This window comes from Tiliqua scincoides, chromosome 2 (genome assembly GCF_035046505.1).
Source record: "Tiliqua scincoides isolate rTilSci1 chromosome 2, rTilSci1.hap2, whole genome shotgun sequence".
NCBI lineage: Eukaryota > Metazoa > Chordata > Lepidosauria > Squamata > Scincidae > Tiliqua > Tiliqua scincoides.
In genome coordinates, this window is record NC_089822.1 from 220,013,681 (window position 1) to 220,036,829 (window position 23,149).

The window sequence follows — 23,149 nt, forward strand, 5'->3', positions numbered from 1 at the left end:
TGCAGAGTTCAGGAACCTGCACTTGTTACCTGTGCCTAGTTAGAGAACTCCTAACTGCCTGAACATGTTATCTTTCAAGCAGCCTCTGCCAGGTAATACATTTAAATCTGAGAAAGTGTTTAGTCTCAGGCACTGGTTTGGCTAGTATAGAGGGCAGTTCTGTTATCATGGAAATGACTGGAGATTATGCAGCTGCTTCACTCCAGTTCTCCATGAGATTCCATACACAGATGGGAAAAAAGGTTACCCAGTTTGGTTGTGAAAACAAGCAACTTAACAACAACTTTTTAAAGCGGAGTTGATAGGCTTCAGCTGCACAGCATATTGCTATAGATAAGCGCAAGACATTGTGTGCTTTATTTATATTTTTGGAGCCTTTGAAGTAACGCTGGAGTGTGTAAACAGCAGTGATGTCTTGCACTTATGAGGTCCAGGCCCAGGGAAGCACAGCCACATGAACACACACTATACCCCCACCCCAAAATACTGTAAATTAAAAAAACAAAAAACTCACTTCTTCTTCCCCCACTCCCAAGTCAAGGATTTAAGACATGCCCCTTCTTTTGGCAGCTCTGCCTACAGCCTCCCCTGGTATAGCAGCAGGCTTAGCTACCTTCTACAGGTTCCCTGCTGCTTTTCTCTCTATGTATGTGATCTGTGACAACTCTGCTTCCTCAGAGTTTGCTTATGTAGGTGTTCTACTTTTTTTTTTTTTAATTGGAAGCCAACTAAGATTGCAGTCTAATGTGGTAAATTAGCTCCCCTTGCTGCCTTCCCAGTGATTGCTGACACAGCATCCTGATGTCTTTTTTTTCATTGGAAGTCAGCCATGATTAGCAAACGAACCCTCTGCAGTCTGCCTCCAGGTATTGAAGTGTGTGTGTACTGCTTTAATTCACTTTCTGTGCTGGAGCAGAAAGGAGCAGAGCAGAAAAGCAAAGTATATTTTATTTTACTTGCTGGCCTTTTATTTTACTTACTGGGAGCCCAATCTGAGGTCTGTGGCATGGCTCCGTGCTGTAGACCACAGTTGCAAATGTGCCATAAGGCATGTTTGCAGGGCTTACCGCCAGGCTCCCACCAGAGCTAGCCCAGCACCGGCTGGCACTGGGCTGGCACACGGCGAAAGCCCAGGTTCTGCGGCTCAGCAGTCCCCGGGAAGTGAGGGCATGGCCAAGGGCGTGGGGGAGGCATTTTGGGGGAGGAGGTGTGGCCGGGGATGTGGGGGAGGCGTATTGGGGGAGGAGAGGTGTATCGGTGGAGCTGAACTCTGCAGGATCTAAGGGCTGCTCGCCCTACACAAGCGCTTTTACTTTAGCACCGACCTTTTGGTCGGTGCTAAAGTGAGTAGCCCCATTGCTGGGCTGCTTCCCTTACTGAGGGGAAGGGGACGGACATCTCCTCCTGAGGAGCCTCCTGCGGTAGCATGGGAGCCCGCCATGGAGCCACTGAGCCTGGGCGCTGTGGGCAGCTCAGGATTGGACTGTGCGTCTGGTGAGGCTCTGCCTCCCTTGACTTCATGTCACTGAGGCACAGCTTGCAATAGTTAAGTCCCCATTATACAAGTTAGAGTGCAATCCTAACCTGCAGCGGTACAGCCAGGGCACGATGATCTGCGCTATGTCCTATGCAGATTAGGAGCAGGCTGGAGATCACTTCCGGAAAGGGGATATTTATTTATTCACAATTTTATATCCCACTTTATCTCCCAAGTGGGCATTCAAATTGGCTTACAAAGTCAATAAAAACATAAAATACAATATAAAAAATATAAATATGAACAATCCCTAAAAAAAGTATACAATCTAAGCCAGGAGCAAAGAGCAGAAAAATCAGCAAACACTAAAAAGAACACAAGCCCATAAAACTAATACTTTAAAGCCTTAAATATCTGTATTTTAAAAGCCAGAAACTTAGAAGGTGAGAGTAAAAAGGAAATTCTTTAGGCCCCGCCAGAAAGATTCTAAGGAGGGAGCAGTTTGTAATCTTAGAAGGAGGGAATTCTGTAGAGTAGGTGCCACTAGGGAGAAGGCCCTACTCCTTGAAGCCACCCCCATAGATGGTGGTTCCCGTAAAAGGGCCCTCTCCGATGACTGTGGAGGACAAGCTGGATTATGTGGAAGAAGGTGGTGTCTCATGTATCCTGGCCCTAACAGGATACAGGGCTTTAAAGGTCAAAACCAGCACCTTGAATTGGGCCCAGAACAAAAGGGCAGCCAGTGCAGCCACCCCACAGAATCAAACTGTCACCCTCCAGCAAGCACAGGGGCTTCCGCATTCTGCACAAGTTACAGTGTCCAAACCACCTTCAAGGGCAGCCCCGTGTAGAGCATGTTACGAGTCTCGTACAATAGTCTTGCCTAGATGTCACAGTGGCATGGATCACCATGGCCAGGTATACACAATCCAAGTACGACCGCAGCTGGCGCACAAGCCACAGCTGGGCAAAGGCTCCCCTGGATACAGCCGTCACCTGGGAATGAAGTGCAGCTGCGAATCCAAGCTGCGGAGCTGCTTCTTCAGAGGGAGTGCAACCCCATTCAGTACAGAATGAGACTCTAGCACCTGCATCGCAGATGTCTGAACCAGGAAACCTCTGTCTTGTCCAGATTTAATCTCAGCTTGTTAACTCTCATCAAGGTTGCAACCATCTCCAGGCAGTGCTCCAGGGCCTCCACAGCCACCTTGGAATGTGGTGGAAAGGAGAGATAGAAGCTGCAGAGAGGTCTTGTGTAACAGCCCAGCCTGTCCTATGGGGCCAATTGAATCTGCGCCAAATATTTAGCTAGCAGAAATGCAAGCAGACCATGTAGGGCTCCTAGGCCAAGAAGTGGGGGTTAGGATACAGTGTGTGCTGTAGCTTCCAATCCCATGCCCTGCTAAACCCAATTCTCCTGCTGTGCCACCCTCCCCTGTCTAGAAATGCCCCCTTCTCAACACCAGAATGCCTTCTCCCCTCTCCCACCTTCTGTGTTAGCTAGTGCAAACCTAGCCTAGGATCGGTATCTGGCCCCTGTGAGCTGGCACAAACAAGCCTTATAGCATGTTTGCGACATTCAAGACACAGGGCAGCTGGGCTCAAGTGGTGCTTCAGATTGGACTGTGAGTTGCATTTCAGTTCAATGGAAATCAGTTGGACAAAACAGCTGCTATTGATGCATAACTTGAAATGAAATAACTAACCTCTGAATGAGAGAAGTAGCATTTCATGATACAGATATGTTCAGTGTTTGCATGCAAAATTTTTACTAATAAAAATATCAAAAAGCTTCCTTCATGCCATGGAAAAATTATACAGAAAAATGAATATGAAAAAAATTGAAGGAAATCAGGTTCAGCTAACAAGAATAAGAGCATCAACCCAACAGTTCTTTGTTCTCATTGCATAGCAGAACTCATAGCAAAACTCATAAGGAAGTGAAGTGTCATGATTGAAAAGCATGCTGAGCTATGACAAGCCTTTATAAGTATCATCTCTGTATGCCACGGCCAGGCCTATCATAATTGTGCTGTTTGTGAGAGAGAATGAGTGATTTTTTTTTACTTATAACTAGATTTAGTTTTACATAATAAAGCCAAAAAGAGAGAAACATGGGGAGTGAACAGTAGCCCTACCACCAAAAACTGACGTTTCACAGAGGAACTTGTACTGTGGCTGTGTTGCAGGAACAAAAATGTGAAAAGCAGCAACATTTCCCTAGGGCACTGCGTCTCAAACTTTTTGCACCAGGACCCCGTTTTAAGAATGGGAATCTGTCAGGAACCACTGGAAGTGATGACATGACTGGAAGTACCATCATCAAGCAGAAAACTTTTTAACAATCCTATTATTAATTATTAATTAACAGTATTTATATACTGCTTTTCAACTAAAAGTTCACAAAGCGGTTTACAGAGAAAAATCAAATAACTGATGGCTCCCTGTCCCAAAAGGGCTCACAATCTAAAAAGATGCAAAAAGAACACCAGCAGACAGCCACTAGAAAAGACACTGCTGGGGTGAGGAGGGCCAGTTACTCTCACCCTGCTAAAAAGAGGAGCACCCACTTGAAAAAGTCCCTTTACCCAGTTAGCAGGGGTTAATCCTGGGTAATCCTAGGCTACAATCCTACCCATTTACCCAGGAATAAGCCCCATTGACTATCTTTGTCAAAAACATAGCCTGTTAAAAGTACAGATGAGTTACATTTTTCCAAATGCAGTCACCTACCATGGCAGCATCAAGTCTAATATATTAAAAATAAAGCATGGAATGAATGGGGACCCACCTGAAATAGGCTCGTTGCTCACTTAGTGGGTCCTGACCCACAGTGAGAAACACTGCCCTAGTGCTATGGATCGGCCTTAGAGGCAATAGCTGGGGCCAGGCCTTGTCTACCTCTGTAGTGGAGTGCTGGGATTTGGGCAGGGCTGTGGCAGGCAGGGTGAAGTAAGAAAGGAGTAAGGCAGTTGGCAGGACTGGGAACTTGAGTCAGGTGACTCGAGTCCGAGTCGCAAAAATCAGCATTTTCGCTAACTTGTGGAGAGTTACCCGTGTCGATGACTTGGGTACTGACTTGAATCTGAGGCCACTGACTCAGCACTCAGTCCCCACACAAGCAGACTAAAGTCTGTTTGTGTCTGGGTGTGCTTGCTTACCTTTTTTGTGGTGTGAAAGACCTCATGGGGCTATCATTCAGACCAGGCGAGCAGCAGGGAAGTTACAGCCAGGAGACAGGAAGGGTTAATGTTCCCCTTCTGCGCCAAGCAGGAGGTGGGAGCGGGTTCTCTTGTCCATCTCTGAAGGAACCAATGGTCATTGGACAAAGGATTGGCGGTCTGGTTTGTTTCTTTGGATGGAAGGAGGGCAGAAGGAGGAGCCCAAGAGGGTTCTTGCCTTAGGATGGGCTGGAGAAGCCCAGGGAGGGGAAGGAGGCAGGGAATCTGGTTTCTGGCGATCACGCTTTCCAATGCATGGCTCCTCATGGCTCCGTTGTTCCTTGGGAGGAGGAAGGCTCATTGAATGATTGGTGCAAATGGGACTACTTCTGAGTAGAGCTGCAACGGATTGGGTCATACTGGTAAGCCTCGCAGTTGCTGTGTGTGACTCTCCTCCCTGCTGCTTCTGTCCCCACTCTCACTCAGTTTGTTCTACCCACGCCCACCTTGTTAATAGATGGGATGGGACAGCAAGTTAAGGAGCACTGCAAAACACGCACACACACACACACACACCCCTGCAGCAGCCCTGTTTTTCCCCACTTCTTGTAGTGGGGGATTCGATTATCAGAAACATAGACAGGGTGATTTGCGACGGATGTGAGGACCGCATGGTGACTTGCCTGCCTGGTGCGAAGGTTGCGGACATCACTTCTCATCTAGACAGGCTAGTAGTCAGTGCTGGGGGAGAGGTAGCGGCTGTGGTGCATGTCGGCACCAATGACATGGGCAAGTGTAGCTGGGAGGTCCTGGAGGCCAAATTTAGGCTTTTAGGCAGGAAGCTGAAAGCCAGGACCTCAAAGGTAGCGTTCTCTGAAGTGCTACCTGTTCCACGCGCAGGGCCAGCTAGGCAGGCGAAGATCAGGGGTCTCAATGCGTGGATGAGATGGTGGTGTAGGGAGGAGGGGTTTAGATTCGTTAGGCGCTGGGGAACGTTTTGGGACAAGCGGGGCCTGTACAAGAGGGACGGGCTCCACTTGAACCAGAATGGAACCAGACTGCTGGCGCATAACATTAAAAAGGTGGCAGAGCAGCTTTTAAACTGATCCCTGGGGGAAGGCCGACAGGAGCCAAGGGGCATCCGGTTCAGGACTCCTCATCCCTATGGGACGAGGATGGGGAGGTTAGAGAACAACAAGACAAAGGCAGAGTAGGAGAAGAAATAGGGAAAGGTAGCGTGATGGGATGTGATAGAAGGTTTGGCACAATGAGAGGATGCGGGGACAAAGGAGGGAATAAGCAGCGCATCCTGGGGCATTCTGTGTACAAATGCTTTTATGCGAATGCCCGAAGTCTACGAGCAAAGGTGGAAGAACTGGAATGTCTGGTGACAAGGGAAAACATTGATATAGTGGGCATAACGGAAACCTGGTGGAATGCGGAGAATCAGTGGGATACCGCAATCCCGGGCTATAAACTCTACAGGAGGGACAGGCAGGGGCGTGTTGGAGGTAGGGTGGCCGTTTATGTTAAGGAAGGGATAGAATCCAGCAAAGTAGAGATTGAAGGTGGGTCCGACTCCACCGTAGAATCTCTGTGGGTTAAATTACCAGGCTTGTGCAGCGATGTAATACTGGGGGCGTGCTATCGTCCTCCAGACCAGAAATCGGATGGGGACCTTGAAATGAGGAAACAGATCAGGGAGGTGACAAGGAGGGACAGGGTTGTAATCATGGGGGACTTCAATTATCCTCATATTGACTGGGTCAATTTGTGTTCTGGTCACGATAAGGAAACCGGATTTCTTGACGTGCTAAATGACTGTGGCTTAGAGCAGCTAGTCACGGAGCCCACCAGAGGACAGGTGACTCTGGATTTAATATTGTGCGGTACGCAGGACCTGGTTAGAGATGTCAATGTTACAGAGCCATGGGGGAACAGTGATCATGCTGCGATCCGTTTTGACGTGCACGTTGGGGGAAGAATACCAGGCAAATCTCTAACAAAAACCCTTGACTTCCGACGGGCGGACTTCCCCCAAATGAGGAGGCTGGTTAGAAGGAGGTTGAAAGGGAGGGTAAAAAGAGTCCAATCTCTCCAGAGTGCATGGAGGCTGCTTAAAACAACAGTAATAGAGGCCCAGCAGAGGTGTATACCGCAAAGAAAGAAGGGTTCCACTAAATCCAGGAGGGTGCCCGCATGGCTAACCAGCCAAGTTAGAGAGGCTGTGAAGGGCAAGGAAGCTTCCTTCCATAAATGGAAATCTTGCCCTAATGAGGAGAATAAAAAGGAACATAAACTGTGGAAAAAGAAATGTAAGAAAGTGATACGGGAGGCCAAGCGAGACTATGAGGAACGCATGGCCAGCAACATTAAGAGGAATAATAAAAGCTTCTTCAAATATGTTAGAAGCAGGAAACCCGCCAGAGAAGCGGTTGGCCCTCTGGATGGTGAGGGAGGGAAAGGGGAGATAAAAGGAGACTTAGAGATGGCAGAGAAATTAAATGAGTTCTTTGCATCTGTCTTCACGGCAGAAGACCTCGGGCAGATACCGCTGCCCGAACGGCCCCTCCTGACCGAGGAATTAAGTCAGATAGAGGTTAAAAGAGAAGATGTCTCAGACCTCATTGATAAATTAAAGATCAATAAGTCACCGGACCCTGATGGCATCCACCCAAGAGTTATTAAGGAATTGAAGAATGAAGTTGCAGATCTCTTGACTAAGGTATGCAACTTGTCCCTCAAAACGGCCATGGTGCCAGAAGATTGGAGGATAGCAAATGTCACGCCTATTTTTAAAAAGGGAAAGAGGGGGGACCCGGGAAACTATAGGCCGGTCAGCCTAACATCCATACCGGGTAAGATGGTGGAATGCTTCATCAAAGATAGGATCTCAAAACACATAGACGAACAGGCCTTGCTGAGGGAGAGTCAGCATGGCTTCTGTAAGGGTAAGTCTTGCCTCACGAACCTTATAGAATTCTTTGAAAAGGTCAACAGGCATGTGGATGCGGGAGAACCCGTGGACATTATATATCTGGACTTTCAGAAGGCGTTTGACACGGTCCCTCACCAAAGGCTACTGAAAAAACTCCAGTCAGGGAATTAGAGGACAGGTCCTCTCATGGATTGAGAACTGGTTGGAGGCCAGGAAGCAGAGAGTGGGTGTCAATGGGCAATTTTCACAATGGAGAGAGGTGAAAAGCGGTGTGCCCCAAGGATCTGTCCTGGGACCGGTGCTTTTCAACCTCTTCATAAATGACCAGGAGACAGGGGTGAGCAGTGGGGTTGCAAAGTTTGCAAACGAAACCAAACTTTTCCGAGTGGTGAAGACCAGAAGTGATTGTGAGGAGCTCCAGAAGGATCTCTCCAGACTGGCAGAATGGGCAGCAAAATGGCAGATGCGCTTCAATGTCAGTAAGTGTAAAGTCATGCACATTGGGGCAAAAAATCAAAACTTTAGATATAGGCTGATGGGTTCTGAGCTGTCTGTGACAGATCAGGAGAGAGATCTTGGGGTGGTGGTGGACAGGTCGATGAAAGTGTCGACCCAATGTGCGGCGGCAGTGAAGAAGACCAATTCTATGCTTGGGATCATTAGGAAGGGTATTGAGAACAAAACGGCTAGTATTATAATGCCGTTGTACAAATCTATGGTAAGGCCACACCTGGAGTATTGTGTCCAGTTCTGGTCGCCGCATCTCAAAAAAGACACAGTGGAAATGGAAAAGGTGCAAAAGAGAGTGACTAAGATGATTACGGGGTTGGGGCACCTTCCTTATGAGGAGAGGCTATGGCGTTTGGGCCTCTTCAGCCTGGAAAAGAGACGCCTGAGGGAGGACATGATTGAGACATACAAAATTATGCAGGGGATGGACAGAGTGGATAGGGAGTGGATAGTGCTCTTTACACTCTCACATAATACCAGAACCAGGGGACATCCACTAAAATTGAGTGTTGGGCGGGTTAGGGCAGACAAAAGAAAATATTTCTTTACTCAGCGCGTGGTCGGTCTGTGGAACTCCTTGCCACAGGATGTGGTGCTGGCGTCTAGCCTAGACGCCTTTAAAAGGGGATTGGACAAGTTTCTGGAGGAAAAATCCATTATGGGGTACAAGCCATGATGTGTATGCGCAACCTCCTGATTTTAGAAATGGGTTATGTCAGAATGCCAGATGCAAGGGAGGGCACCAGGATGAGGTCTCTTGTTATCTGGTGTGCTCCCTGGGGCATTTGGTGGGCCGCTGTGAGATACAGGAAGCTGGACTAGATGGGCCTATGGCCTGATCCAGTGGGGCTGTTCTTATGTTCACAGTTCAGTTTTTAAAGGGAATGACTTGAGTCTTTTCGAGTTGCAAAAATGCTCTGGGCGACTTGAAAAGTTCCCATTATGACTCATTTTCAAGTTGAGTCACGGGGGAAGCGGAGACTCATGACCTGACTTGAATCAAACCGTGCCCGACTTGCCCATCCCAGGCAGTTGGGGTGAGTGAAGGAGGAAGCAAGCAGGGAGGAACAAAGGCTAACAGGGGGAAAGGAAGGAGTTAGGAATACCCAGAACCAGAAGGAAAGGGCAGAAGAAGCTACGGGGCAACAAGGACAACAGGGGCCAAAGGGAGGCAAGGCCTCTGCAGGTAGGGGCTGGAACAAGTGAGGGAAGGTGCAAGCAAGAGAAAAAAGAGAGAAGATCGAGGAAAAGAAGAGCTACTGAGGTGGAGATAAGAATTTTAAAGGGTTGGTATCTCAGTGGCAGCAGGGCATATGCCTTGAGTGGAGGGCATCTGTGCAATACCTGAACCTGATGGGGAAGTTAACAGAATTGTATCCAAATCTCCTTAATTCAAACTCCTTTCTCCACTGGGAGTTATTTTACTGATGCAGTTGGTCATATTGGTTTCGGTGGTATTAAAAATATACGCTGTGCACAAACTTTACAGGTAAGAGCAAAAAAAATTTATCCAGGAATGGTAGCCTTCAACAAAACGTCTTGATGATACATTAAATAATGCATGTTGTACATTAATTTTTGACATTATTATTGCCGACAAACAGAAAAATACATCACTTTTTTTAAACAGTGAAATGATATTCATTACTTATTGTAAAGGACTATACCCTGAAAAGCTAGATCAATTCAAAAGCCCAAATTATTGCTATATGTCTGCAACCAAGTTCTTTGCTTAGGGAAAGAAGCCAAATATATTCAGTCTTGTTCACAGATGTACAAAATTAATCATCCAATTGGCAGAGCAGAGCAACTCCCCGCTTGATCCAGTGCTGGACTGGTCTATCTGTCAACAGCATTAGTGCAATGACAAAATTAGTAGAGTGCCCAGTTGTTGAAAGTGTTCCTTTACGCTCACTTGTCTTGTAGAGTGGACAGACATACGCATTGGTTTTCTTGATTTCTTTCTTTTTTTCTTCATGGAGAGAAGACATAACATGAATTATGCTACACATTAAAAACACTGTGAATATTCTATACATTTTATAACTAAATAAAAATGAATTTTTTCATTCAGTAGAGCCCAGGTGAAAGCCACTCTTCAACTTGGTTTAAAAAAACACCAATGTAAAGATCACATTAACATTCTAGAGTCTGTCTGATCACTGCAGATATTGAGAAGCAAAACCGAAGCACAGCAGCCCCAGCTGTCCTCCAAAAGTAAAAGGCAAAAAATTAGGCACTTAAAGAACCACAGGATGGAAAGGGAAGGTTTAGACCAGCAGTCCCCAAACTCCTCAGGAGTTTGGGAACCAGGTAAGTTGCAATGGCAGCAATGCGACCCTTAGGATCCTGCTGCTGCTGGGGCTGATTGGGGAGAGGTTCACTTACCAATCTCCATGCTAACCTCCAGGGGGTGGGGGAGCCCTACAGAGCCTTCCACAGGCATTCCCAAGCCTCTGTAGCAGTAAAAAAAAAGCAATTGGAAACCACTTCCAGTTTTTGATCATGAAACCAAAAGTTGTTTTTGATAGCTTTTTTCACTGCTACAGAGGCTTGGGGAGCCTTGGAGAGGGCTCTGTGGGGCTCTCTGCACCCCCAGGAGGCCAGAAAAGGGATTGGTAAGTGAAACCACCCCCACCGATCAGCCACAGCAGTGGCACGATCCTGGGATTCACATTGCTGCCTTCCCTCTTCTCCGACCCCTTAAGGGGCCAGAGACAGGGCTTCTCAGGCTAGGGCATCATGCCGCCCCAGTTTGAGAACCTCAGGCCTAGGTACTCACTCTTGCCCTAGATATTGGTCCTTACATCCACACCTAGCTGGCGATGAGAGACCAGAGCTAATACATGCATGGCCCCACTTTTTATAACTTGAGGGTTTTAACAGTTTTAATCTGTGGAACTGGGATTGGGGAAGGTGTCACCTGAGCCCTCAACTTTCTTGTTTTTGGGAATCTGGTGAGCTTCACAGTCCAATTGACTGGCTCAAATCCAAGTTCTTTATTACCAGTCATTTGGGGGAAGAAGGACAAATAAGAAACAACAGCTAACGGAGTAGATGTGTCTATTGTCTTTGAATGACTCAACAGTCTCTTCAGGATACTGAGGTATCACTGGAACCTGTGAGGTTATTGGATCAAAATAGGTGAAAAATTTGGCAAAAAATAGTGGAAAATCAGAAATTTTCATCATGTCTTGAGAGAACTACATTAGTTTTTGATCATGTACTTTTGATTTACTGTATACAGTTATATCCTTTCTTTCAGTTCAATAGGCTTTCAAGTTGGGTAACCGTGCAATCCTATACAGCCCACTGAGGGAGTGCATATTCTGCTGATGGAAGTATCAGCATACAGCACTGCTAAGTGCAACCAGTGCAGTAGCTGGTGGTCACATATGTTTCCCAGAAGTGAAGACAGCATCCACTGGCACCAGGTAAGGGTGTAAAAAGAAATTGGCCACTAAAGATGAATGGAATTCCTATACTGCTACAGAAGAAAAAAGTTGGGGCATTGCCAGCAACTATTTGCCCAAGTTCTACTTTACTTACTTGGTTTGATCCAAATAATGGGCATCAAGTCGAAGAGTACTTTAGGATGCTGTTCACTGAGGAGTCCTCTGGTGAAAGAAAGAAAGAAAGAAACTGTGAGAAACAATAATAAATTTCACACGTAACAATGGAAAGGATACTTGCCAAGGACGATGCTAGATCTGAAAAATGAAGAAAACCAAAATAAAAGGATGGAAATTGATCTGAAGAGGGAAAATGTTTAAGATAAGAGGCAGTTGGGGCAGTTGTCATGGATCAAAAACATATATTTCTTCTATCGATATAGTCAAGTGCATGGATACATACCACATTTCATTCTAATTTGTTAAAGAACAGTATTGTAGTATTAAAACAATTTTGGTATTTAAAAGATACCAAGTTACTGAAACAAGCTGAATTCTAGCATGCAAGAAAGCATGGGAAAGTACTTCAACAGATACTAGTAAGGAATTCATTTATTGAATTACTGACTTTTCTCGGTCCCAGCGAGCTCCGTCTAAAAATAATCCATTGACATAAACACCATCTTCTGGAGCAACATTTGAAGTATCCCGAGGAACAACCTGAATGAAATAGAAATACTTGTACTTTTTCCGAGCAGTTTTGTTTTATATATGTTGATCTTTAGTATATTTCCTGATTCATCAAAGGGAGCATGAGGGTCTCTCTACTTAATGGAATATCAGAGCATGAGCTTTTAAAGAACCAATTCATCTGCACAGCAGAGGGGAAAAATGGGGTGTCTGTAGCCAGGCAGTTGGTCAAATTTTTCCAAAATTTATGGTAGTTTTATATGAATTTGGGGTGCTGATTCAAAAAATGGCATCAGTTTGCACAATCACATCTAGTTTCAGAGACACAGCATTGCTAGTGAATGGTTCAAGTTGCTTCCTTGTGAGAAAGTCCTGGTGCAGACTTTTTCATGAGAAAGTGGCTTGAACAATTCACAAATGAGGCTAATGCACACAGGACTACATCTCTGTTTACATCAGCAAATCATGCTGTCTCAACTGGGAAGATTAAACAGAATTAAGTTTCATTGAAATCAACAGCACTGATATCTAAGTAATATGTTTAGTTTTGGGGTGCTTGAGTTTGTCAGTCTTCTCCCTAAAGGACATGCAAAGGGCTAGTTCATATACAAGTGAACTCCTCTACATGGAACAGCCAATCTGCAGTCCTGCCCCATATGCAGGAAGAAGCTTCTGACCCAGTTTGTCCTTATAATGAGACACCACTCTCTGTAGTAAGTCACTGGAGTACAGTAGCATATTATCAAACTGCCACACCAGCAGAAACTGCCACTGAAAAGCAGGTGTACCTGGGGACAAGCTGAGTCAGAGTATACTTTGCCTACATGGTTGCATCGCCAGGAACGATCTGGACACTTCATTCAGAGAGACTCAGCAAATACCGATCATGGTTAACATTGTTTTTAATATGTATGTTCATCACGATTACACAGACACAAACACAGTGTTGAAAATCAGTATATCTAGTCTTTAAAATGCAGGTCAGGATCCAAAGAACTACTTTAGTCACACCAAAGTGACTTGGTGTGACAAAGGGCTTGGGCATACCCAATGAGATTTTTAACTCTTCAGAAAACCAACCTCCCCCCCCCCCCGCCCACATGCCACATCTCAAACAGCTTTTAAATGTCCCTTTAATTTCAAAAGTGGCTGATCACATAGCATGGAGGGCTGCTGTTTGAGAAACAGCAGTCTAAACAGTGGTGTAGCTAGGTCATTTGACACCCGGGGCCCATACATTTTTATCACCCCACACAACATAATTATTTAATTATTTAATTATTATTTAATTAATATTAATTAATCAATTATATTAATTATTAATTCATTCATTCACATTTTTATACCACCCTTCCTCTAAGAAGCTCAAGGTGGTGTACATGGTTCCTCTCCTTATTTTGTCCTTACAACAACCCTGTGAAGTAGGTGAGACTGAGAGATAGTAATAGTCATGACATGAAATGAATAATAATAATGGCCAGAAAATAAATGCAGTGAATATTTCTCCACAAGCAATGGATGAAATTCTGCATCAAATGCTATATAACATGATGGTATTATTCCTAAAAGCCACGGTTTCCAGAATTTTGGTCACTAGGGTGTCACCCCCCCCCCAGGATGTCTCATTGGCTCATTTTGACTTAAGGCAGTGGTTCTCAAACTTTTAACACTGGGACCCACTTTTTAGAATGACAATCTGTCCGGGACCCACCGTAAGTGAAGTCATCGCTGGAAGTGACATCATCAAGCAAAATAAATAAATAAATAAAAATAATTAAAGAAAAACAAATAATTAAATAAGGGGAAGCCAGCCCCCCCCCCCAATTTCAGTGAGATTTTCAGCCCTCCCCAGTGCCCAGTTCAGTGTAAATTCTTATATTTCAAGCATATCACTATCAGAACCCACCTGGCTTTACAAGTCTAAAAACAAATAAAAATTGACCTTACCAGCCCAAGCCTCTATTTTATTCTTTGAGGGGGGGTTGCTTTCTGGAGCATTTGTTGAGCTCCACTTTCATCAGATTGGGACCATGCAGCTAGCCTTGCATTTCCCTTTGCCTGACTTGACCATGAGCCAAGGCACATTTGCTTACTCGTGAGTAAACTCGACCATGTGGCTTACATGGGCTCAATACATTTGTCTGCATGGAGGGAGTTCCTTCTTGGGTGTTTTTTTGGGACTGCTTTCATTGGATAGGAACCATTCTGGTGTCATTGGATTCTTCTCGGTCTGCTCTTTCCAAAGGACTAAGGCATGTTTGTCTACTCTCAAATGCGCAATATGGCTTGGTTTCACTTTCCATAGGGCTCCATACATTTTTTTGTTTCTGGTTTTTCTGCCATAACTTTGGATGTAAAGGAGATATTTTACTCTGGTTTTTTCATTGCATTCTGCAGGAAATTCCGCATCCAACGGTATATAGCATGATGAGGTTATTCGTAACCTCCGCGATGTTAGCAATGTTGGGTCATTTGTGATGTCACCCTCTAGGCTGGTATCTGGGGCAGACCGCCTCCCCACTCCTCGCTAGCTATGCCACTGAGTCTAAAGTGTCCTGGGAGTAGTTGCACTGTTCTCTGGATCCTGACCACAATTAGTAGACTATGCTGGCATATTATCAATCAGAGCATCAAGTAAGTGCAGCCTCAAAGAGTTCACCACATTCTGCTAACAAACAATATGTACAATGTTGCCTTTGCAACCTGTTATATCCTCTGGAATACCTCAAATTCATACCCCAGTAGATCAATGGGGATGGTGTACTTCCGGGCATAGTTCTGCATCCCTCCAGTTAAAAATGCTTGTGTGAAAAAGAATCCTGATAGCCAAAATACATTGGGCTTTCCTGAGTCATACCAATCCTTGGAAGATGAACAGAAGAATATAATTGAAAACAATTATAGGTGAATCATATTTTACAAAATCACATGAGCAAGTTTTGCCTATAAAAACTTAGCTTACTAAAAAGATTTCAAAGATAAATAATCAAAACTTTGGAATTTATTATTGATTAATTAATTAGAAATTCACAATAATTTCATGTACAGTCTTTTTTGCCTTACCTGTAGGAATTTCAGCCTGGCTAGGAAGTCAAGGATATAACTTCCCAGGGGTTTCAGACTTGGATATGAACGCTTAGCCCAGTTCTCTGCAACTTTTCCAATAAGGAGACTGCCACAAAGGGCCTCCAGCTCAGAATCCATCACAACCAGTCCCTTAATGGCTTTCTTCAAATTCACCAAAGTTGTACGTATGGTTCGAATTAAACTAAATATGCAGGAAAAGGTGTGAAAGTCACTAAGATGACATTTCTAATGATTCAAAAAAATTACAGTATTTTTCGCTCCATAAGACGCACTTTTTCCTCCCAAAAAAGTGGGGGGAAAAGTGTGTGCATCTTATGGAGCGAATACTAAAAAAAACAAAAAAAAACCTCCGGCCCCGCCCCCTGCCCGCTCTGCTTGGCTTCCCAGGAAAGTGTGGGTGGGGTGGCAGTCTTGCTGAGCAAGCCCGCTTGTCTACTCAGAAGTAAGTCTCAGAGTCACTGGGGCTCACTCCCAGGAAAGCGTGGGTGGGGTGGCAGTCTTGCTGCCCAATCCTGTGCATGCCTACTCTGAAGTAGGTCCCATTAGAGTCAGGGGGGCTTACTCCCAGGAAAGCCTCTCTCCCCCCCCCCCCAAGCCTGGAGCATCACATCCTCTCTCCCCCCAAGCCTGGAGCATCACAGACACTCTTCCCCCCCCCCCCAAGCCTGGAGCATCACAGACTCTTGCTCCCCCCACAAGCCTGGAGCATCACAGCTTTTCTCTTCCGCCCCCCAAGCCTAGAGCATCAGACTCTTCCCTCCCCCCAAGCCCCCCAACAAATACATGTTCATAATAATGAAATTCACGAGATTATTTTATGCCACAAAAAAGAACAACCCCAAATATACAGGAGATAATTCCCTTACTTGTTAAAGCGCTCCATTTCTTGTACTAGCACAGTGTTCATACTTTCTTCATATCTCACAGGATACTTAAGTAGTGCAGCTTCAATATCAAAATCACTTGGAAGCTAGACATGTGGATATTATTATTAATAAACATTTTTATGCTGCTTTTCAACAAAAAGTAGTTCACAAAGTGGTTTAGGACCCAATCCTATCCAACTTTCTAATGCCAATTCAACCTCAGTGCAGCCCCAAGGTAAGGAAACAAATGTTCCCTTATCTTGAGGAGGCCTCCATGACTGTTCCCCCACAGCAGGATGCAGTGCATGCCCCACTGGTCCAGTTACATCAGTGCTGGAAATTTGGATAGGCTATGGCTCTTACATAGTGGAACAAATCAATAAAAATGGCTCTCTGTTCCCAAAGGGCTCACAGTCTAAAAAGAGATGGAGAAGAGACACCAGCAATAGACACTGGAAAAGATGCCATGCTGGGGAGAAGAGGGACATATTTGTTTCAGTTTTCACAATAAACAGCTTTTAATTTTGATTACGACTATGGCAATGTTAAAAGCAAAGAAAACTGAATAAACTGGGATGAAAATTCAAAAGAATCAGGACCAAATCCTATCCAATTTTTCAGCACTGGTGCAGCCATGCCACTGGGGTATATGCTGCAGCCTGTGGTAGGGGGGCAATCACGGAGGCCTCCTCCAGGTGAGGGAATGTTAGTTCCATTTCCTTGGGGCTGCATTGTGGCTGCACAGGCACTGCAAACTTGGATAGGATTGGGCCCTCAGTCAAATTCTAATTGCCATGTGCGATTCCCCAGTGGGGCATGGACAGTCAGACGGAAGGAGTTGCCTGGCTGACAGTGTGTGCATCTCCACTGGCCAGCTGGTCAACTGAGCACACGTACCTGACACGTTGAGCAGTGAGACACGTGACTCACCCTGCTGAGTGTGTGGGAGAATGGCTGGTCATGCCAGTCAACTGGGCAGCAGAACAACACCTAGCAACATCACTAGCTGTTGCTTGTTGGCAGCTGCAGGAGGGAGCAGCTGGGGATGGCAGCCAGGCCTGAAAGGGTGGGGCTGGCTTTGACCCTATAAAGGACCTGCTGAGTGTGTGGGAGAATGGCTGGTTATGCCCTTCAGCTGGGCAGCAGAAAAATGCCCAGCAACATCAGTTTTGAGGTTATCATTTTTGGGCAATGTAATTGATATAGCTATGAATCTAGTCCTATCAGAATACTTGGTCCACCTCTCCAGTAATACCAGCTCAAGCTGAGAATTGGTTTATGAGATGGTAACAAAAGGTCTAATTAGTCTCCAGTCCTTTCTAAAGAGTCTCATCCTGTAAAAGCTGCCCTGAACTTTGCACTACTGGGGATGGGGGGGGGGGGGAGAAGAAAGAGCATGAAACAGTCCAAAATAAAATGATCAACAACAGCACTTTGGCTTTTCATTACCTTGCTGAGGATGTCATCTGCAATTTCATATAAAGTGCTGTCACCACCACTTGAAGAACCCCCTTGTGTGTTTCCCCCTTGTGTTAATAATAGAGATTCAAAGAGGACTTTTGTTTGCTGGAGATCCTTTGAGATATCCACATTTTCATGCAATCCAAACACCTCTGGCTGTTGACTAAATGGAAGATTCTAGAAGAAAACAAGTCAACTTCATTAAATTGGTCACTAATCATTGTACAATTACTAAGAATTTTAGAAAAAGTTCCTTTAACTTTAACATCCACTAAAATCGAATGTTGGGAGGACTAGGACAAAAGAAAATAATTCTTTATTTGGCATGTAATTAATCTGTGGAACTCCTTGCCACAGGATGTGGTGATGGCATATGGCCTGGTTGCCTTTAAAAGAGGATTGGACAAATGTGATGGGCAAGTGCAACCTCCTGATTTAAAAGTAGGCAACCTCAGAATGCCATATGCAAGGGAGGGCACCAGGATACAGGTCTCTTGTTGTCTTGTGTACTTCCCGAGGCTCCCTGAGGCCACTGCGAGATACAGGAAGCTGGACTAGATGGATTTTTGGCCTGATCCAGTGGGGCTCTTATGTTACTATGTTCTTATATAACTTTAAAATATTTAATTTATTAAATTTAATTATTAAATTATTTTAAATTTAAAGGAAATTTGTTCCTTTTAAAGTTTCCAAAATTGGTGTAACGACTGACCAACTGACGGACTTAGCAGATATTTATTGGGCTAATTCAGTGGCTCAATAAATGACCAGGAAGGGAAGTGGGGTAATGGGGAAATGGTTAGTTACTCATGTCACTAATGGTTAGTGACTCATGTCACTTTTCGAGTGACATTTCCTCCATAGAGTTTAAACGGAGAGTTCTATATCACATAGAGGTCATGCCCCTGGTTTCAGCACTATTCTCCATAGAAAAATAGTCTCTAGAAGTACAGGGAAGAGTAGGGCTTGCAGCCACAGAATGCATTGGTGGGGGGAGTTAGTGCACCCCCTTCTCCTTGTATTTGGTCACAGCATACTCATTTGAATAACACTTCCACAGAGGTTAAAAGAAAACACTATATGACTGACTAAGTATTTTTACACAAATACAAAACCACTGACAAAGAATGGTGAATGAACCGTTTTCACCCTTCCTTTTATCCCCATGAATCAAACAAGAAGAAATTCCATATGGCCTTTGATCATACAACTTTGATATGTACCATATTTGATGGCACAAATATACCTTAATAAACTCAATGTAGTCCTCATAGGTCCCCTTTGGTGGCGCATAGTAATTACCACTAGGAGAAAAGGTGTAATTTGAATTTTCAACTATCTCTGGGTTGTAAAAATCAGCAAGCATAGTCAGCAATAGCCGCCTGTCCCAGTCATCTGTCACTCTTCCTCCATAGTTACATTCACCCGTAAGATAAGATATTGCTTCAAATGGAACATTTTCATATTCATTTATGAACAGCTGAAACATAAGACAAAATAAAGCATTTAAAAGATTTTAAGTCATACCAGGGTTTCTCTTGCTGTAGCAGATAAGCAAAGATATTGCACATGAATGAACAAAACATAGGTTCCTTCTTTCTATTATTTTTTACTAATAATTACACCCTTTCCATAAGTTTTTGCCTCAGCAAAGACATTCTCTGCATTCCACCAAGTTTATGTGTGCATTCCAGGAACTACACTGTGGGCCCAATCTGATCCAACTTTCCAGTGCTGATGTGCCAATGGGGTGTGCCCTGCATCCTGCAGTGGTAGGACAGTCATGGAGGCCCCCTCAAGGTAAAGGAACGTTTGTTCCTTTAACTCAAGTCTGCATTGCAGCTACACTGGCACTGGTAAGTTGGATAGGATTGGGCCCTGAATCACACTGAATTCAAATTCTCAAATTAATTTAGAGCCAAATCCTGTGGTTGGTGGCATGGAACCGTGCCGCTGACCACAGTCACAAACATGACATAAGGCATGTTTGCGGGGCTCACCGCCGGGCTCCCACCGGTGCAAGCCCAGCACTGGCTGGTGCTGGGCTAGCGCGGAGCGGTCACCCAGCTTCTGCGGCTCGGTGGTCTCCCAGACCGCAGAGCAGAGAAATGGGAGGCGTGGGCGTGGAGGAGGCATTCCGGGGAAGGGGGAGGCCGGCGGGGGGGGCGGAGGGCAGAGGGAGGCATGTTGCGGGGCGGGTGGGAGGCGTGCTGGGGGGTGGGCAGGAGGAGGATCCACGGAGCTGTGCTCCGCAGAATCCAGGGCGCTCGTGGAGGGCTGCGTGCCCTAAACAAGTGCCTTTTCCTTACCGCTGACCTTTTGGTCGGCAGTAAAGTGAGTAGCCTCATTGCAGGGCTGCTTACCTTACTCAGGGGAAGGGGACAAAAGCCTCCTGCGCGGGAGGCGCAGGATTGGGCGGCAGGCCTTCTCGGTGCCGCTGAGCCTGGGCGCTCCGGGCAGCTCAGGTTTGGGTTGTCAATCTGCTTTTCAGTTTATCTAACTAATCTTCTGTTGCTGAATGTGGGCTGCTGAAAACTAGACATCACCTCGTAGTTGGCTCCAATTTATTCACTTGGATTAACAACCATCTGAACGATAAAGAGGAGAGGTAATTTCTGCTTTAACAGCATTTTAGATGGGTCCCCAAATGCTGTACAATATATTTGAATAGCTTTAATAGCAAATGTGTTTAAAATATATTATATCCTAAATGTTGGTTGATCTATCTAAGCTAAAGGGCTCCTTCATCAGTAGATAGTTGCAGGCGTACTGATGTTTGCTAAGTGTAATTACAGATCAACAAAAGTCTTTTAACTAACCAAACTATAAGTCTTAGCATTGTTCTAGCTAATAGCAACCATGGTGTTGCTCTGAGAAGCATCAGGCTCCATTGCTACACTAATGTGGAGACTGGGGTTATATTATCAGTGTTTGTGCAACAAGGGTAAATGAGGACTTGTAACACTATTGCTGTTCAGGAAGTTGGGCTATCAGTCAGAGAAAATGGGCCATAAAAATGTGAACTTTACTATAAGATGTTGTTGTTGAAGCCTTAAATGTATTGTAGTAACTTTACCTGCAACTGTCTTAAACTGATACGCAAGTCTGATTCATTAAATCCATATGGAATATTCCATCCAAGAGGTCCAAATTTCTTCCTCTCCTGAACAAGGGCGTGGAAAAAGCAAACTCCAAAGAGCAGTTTCTCCCATCTCTGTGAGAAAAAGCAAAATAGTTAGTTGACTAAAACAGAAATAGGATGGAAATAGTGCTCAAGAAGGCACATCTATCATATATTTTAGATATTATCTATACTCAATGGTAAGCTTCATTATCCTGTATATGTCTCATAAATTTCATATAGACTCAACAATTCATGTTTGCTGTATGTAATGCTGAAGTCTCAAATTGCTGGAATCTGCAATCCAGATGCCACTAGTGATTCTAGTTGCAACCCAAATAAATGAAAACAAGGATTGGTGTGCAGTGCCACTATTGAGATCTACCCCCTCCTGCCCTTGAAATCCCCTCTGCCCAACCCACTCCTTGTCCCATTTATCCCCTTCATCCTCAGACTGCCTTTGCTGCCATCTTACCTGCATCAGCATAGCATCTAAGAGCTGCTGGTAGAGGCAAGGGGCCTCAAGCAGGCAGCCCCACAGCATGTGACAGCAATGCACTGTTTACAACACCACAGTGGCACTTGTGGTGGCAGAGTGGGAGTTCCACTGTTGTAAATACTCAGTTGAATCAGACTAGTTGAATCATACTCATACTTCATACTCAGTTGAATCATAATCAACTTCAGCAGGACTACAGCTTCTATTTGCAGTTACAACAGACTTTGTAGCATCTGAGGGCCAGACTACAGGTGTCATTTAAAAGCATTATTAGTCATGACACACTTGGATTTAAATACTAAGGCTTTCACAGGCGGTATTTGTGACATGAACAATGTTGAGGCTGATTGGTAGCTGCCAAATAAAGCTGTTCTGACCTAATGTTTTGCTTACTACTTTAAGTAGGCATTTTCAAAGGATAAGGCTACAGCAAGTAGCTCTTCAAACTTCCCAATACAACTGATGCAGCTGATGTTCTGATCTTAACGTCTCATGTACCTATTTTTCTACCACAGTTTTTAAAGTTCCAGATACTTGTATTTTTGAGAGCTGGTAACCGAGTCATTTACACTTAACGTCTCCTTTCTCCTGTTCACGTTGTTCCAATGTTTATAAATCTCTTTGACTTCTCTATAAATGAGTGTGAAAATGACTCGTAGTGAACAATGCCTGTGTTCACTTAAAATCCATTCTGTGCTCAATCTCAACTACGCTTTGATTTACTTTGGTCAACAGCATCTGGATTGGGAGGACCCCACCAATTGGAATGACAGGGGTTAAAACACCTCTCCTCCCTATTGTGGTCCTTATCTACAGGTCCTCTCAATCCAGTTGCTATTGACTAAAATAAAACAAAGACTGTGGGGACAAATTATGTTTTAAATGTCACATCCTAAACAAGATAAGTAGAATGACAGGATTGGACTCAGACCTGGAAGATTCAGGTTCAAATTCTCACTCAGCCATGAAGATTCCTGGGCCAACTTGGACCAGTCACTCTCTGTCAGCCATACCTACCTCATAGGGTTGCTCTGAGGACAAAAGGTGGAGAGGAACTATGTATACTGCCCTAAGCTCCTTGGAGAAAAGGCAGCATAAAATAAAGCTGGGGAAGCAGAAGATACATTTTCTGGGGAGTAAATGTGCTTATTTACTCTTGCTCTTTGTATATTACACAAGCTCTTTGTATATTAAAATGGAGACTATGTTCTGGCAGAGAAATACCAGAGGGCAGGTGCCACATAGGATTTATTCTACAGTCTTTTTACATCACTGCAAAACAGCTGCCTGTAATTTAAGGTTACAGATTAAAATCTTCATCAAGCAAAACAGTGGCCCAGTTCAAACTTTAGTTTAATCCTCCTGATCAATGGAAAGATCTTAAGCCTTGGGAAACTGGATTTGGTATCCTGGCTTGTTTGCTCTCTGGGTAGAATGAACTGGAATTTGCTGGGTTTGGATATCACAGCATATTCTGGCTACTCTGTAGTTCTAAACCAGGACTACAAGTTTAAAACTTCTCTTACTCATAAGGGGGAGAAACATGTGGAACCACAAGGTCTGAAAATATTGTGTTGAACCAGAGCTAAACCATATTTTCGTGTGACATCTAAATCAAGGCAGTGAGTATTTTGGCTATTTAATTATCATGTTAAAACCTGCAGAGAGAAAATTACCAGCTGCTTTCCAGGGCATCCAGCAAAGAAGGCAGGATCAGAAAGAGGATCGGAGAGATATGATTGAAGCAGATTTAACCGAAGACCCGTAGGAGGTTCATTTGTCATCTTTACACCATTTTGTAAAATGGTTACTGGAAACTAGACAAAACAAGAACGTACAAGTGCACCAACAAGTACACCAACAGCACTGCATTAGAAGATTACCATTCCTGTTTAACATACCTATACTACTGTTCAGTGTATGAAGTGCTTTAATAATAATAATAAT

General features: G+C 44.5%; 1 protein-coding gene across 1 annotated transcript in view; it reads right to left on the reverse strand.

The window, feature by feature from the left end:
* Positions 1 to 9,577: 9,577 nt before the first annotated feature.
* Positions 9,578 to 23,149, reverse strand: part of DNAH12 (dynein axonemal heavy chain 12) — a 122,565-nt gene continuing 108,993 nt past the window's right edge. Inside the window, exons 65-74 of the mRNA XM_066618473.1 lie at positions 22,879 to 23,019; positions 20,659 to 20,796; positions 18,829 to 19,062; positions 17,571 to 17,759; positions 16,122 to 16,225; positions 15,232 to 15,436; positions 14,893 to 15,030; positions 12,107 to 12,198; positions 11,636 to 11,703; positions 9,578 to 10,058 (exon numbers count right to left, since the gene is read on the reverse strand). Coding sequence (XP_066474570.1) covers positions 9,868 to 10,058; positions 11,636 to 11,703; positions 12,107 to 12,198; positions 14,893 to 15,030; positions 15,232 to 15,436; positions 16,122 to 16,225; positions 17,571 to 17,759; positions 18,829 to 19,062; positions 20,659 to 20,796; positions 22,879 to 23,019 — 1,500 coding nt within the window. The 3' untranslated portion in view covers positions 9,578 to 9,867. The remainder of the gene's footprint in view (positions 10,059 to 11,635; positions 11,704 to 12,106; positions 12,199 to 14,892; positions 15,031 to 15,231; positions 15,437 to 16,121; positions 16,226 to 17,570; positions 17,760 to 18,828; positions 19,063 to 20,658; positions 20,797 to 22,878; positions 23,020 to 23,149) is intronic.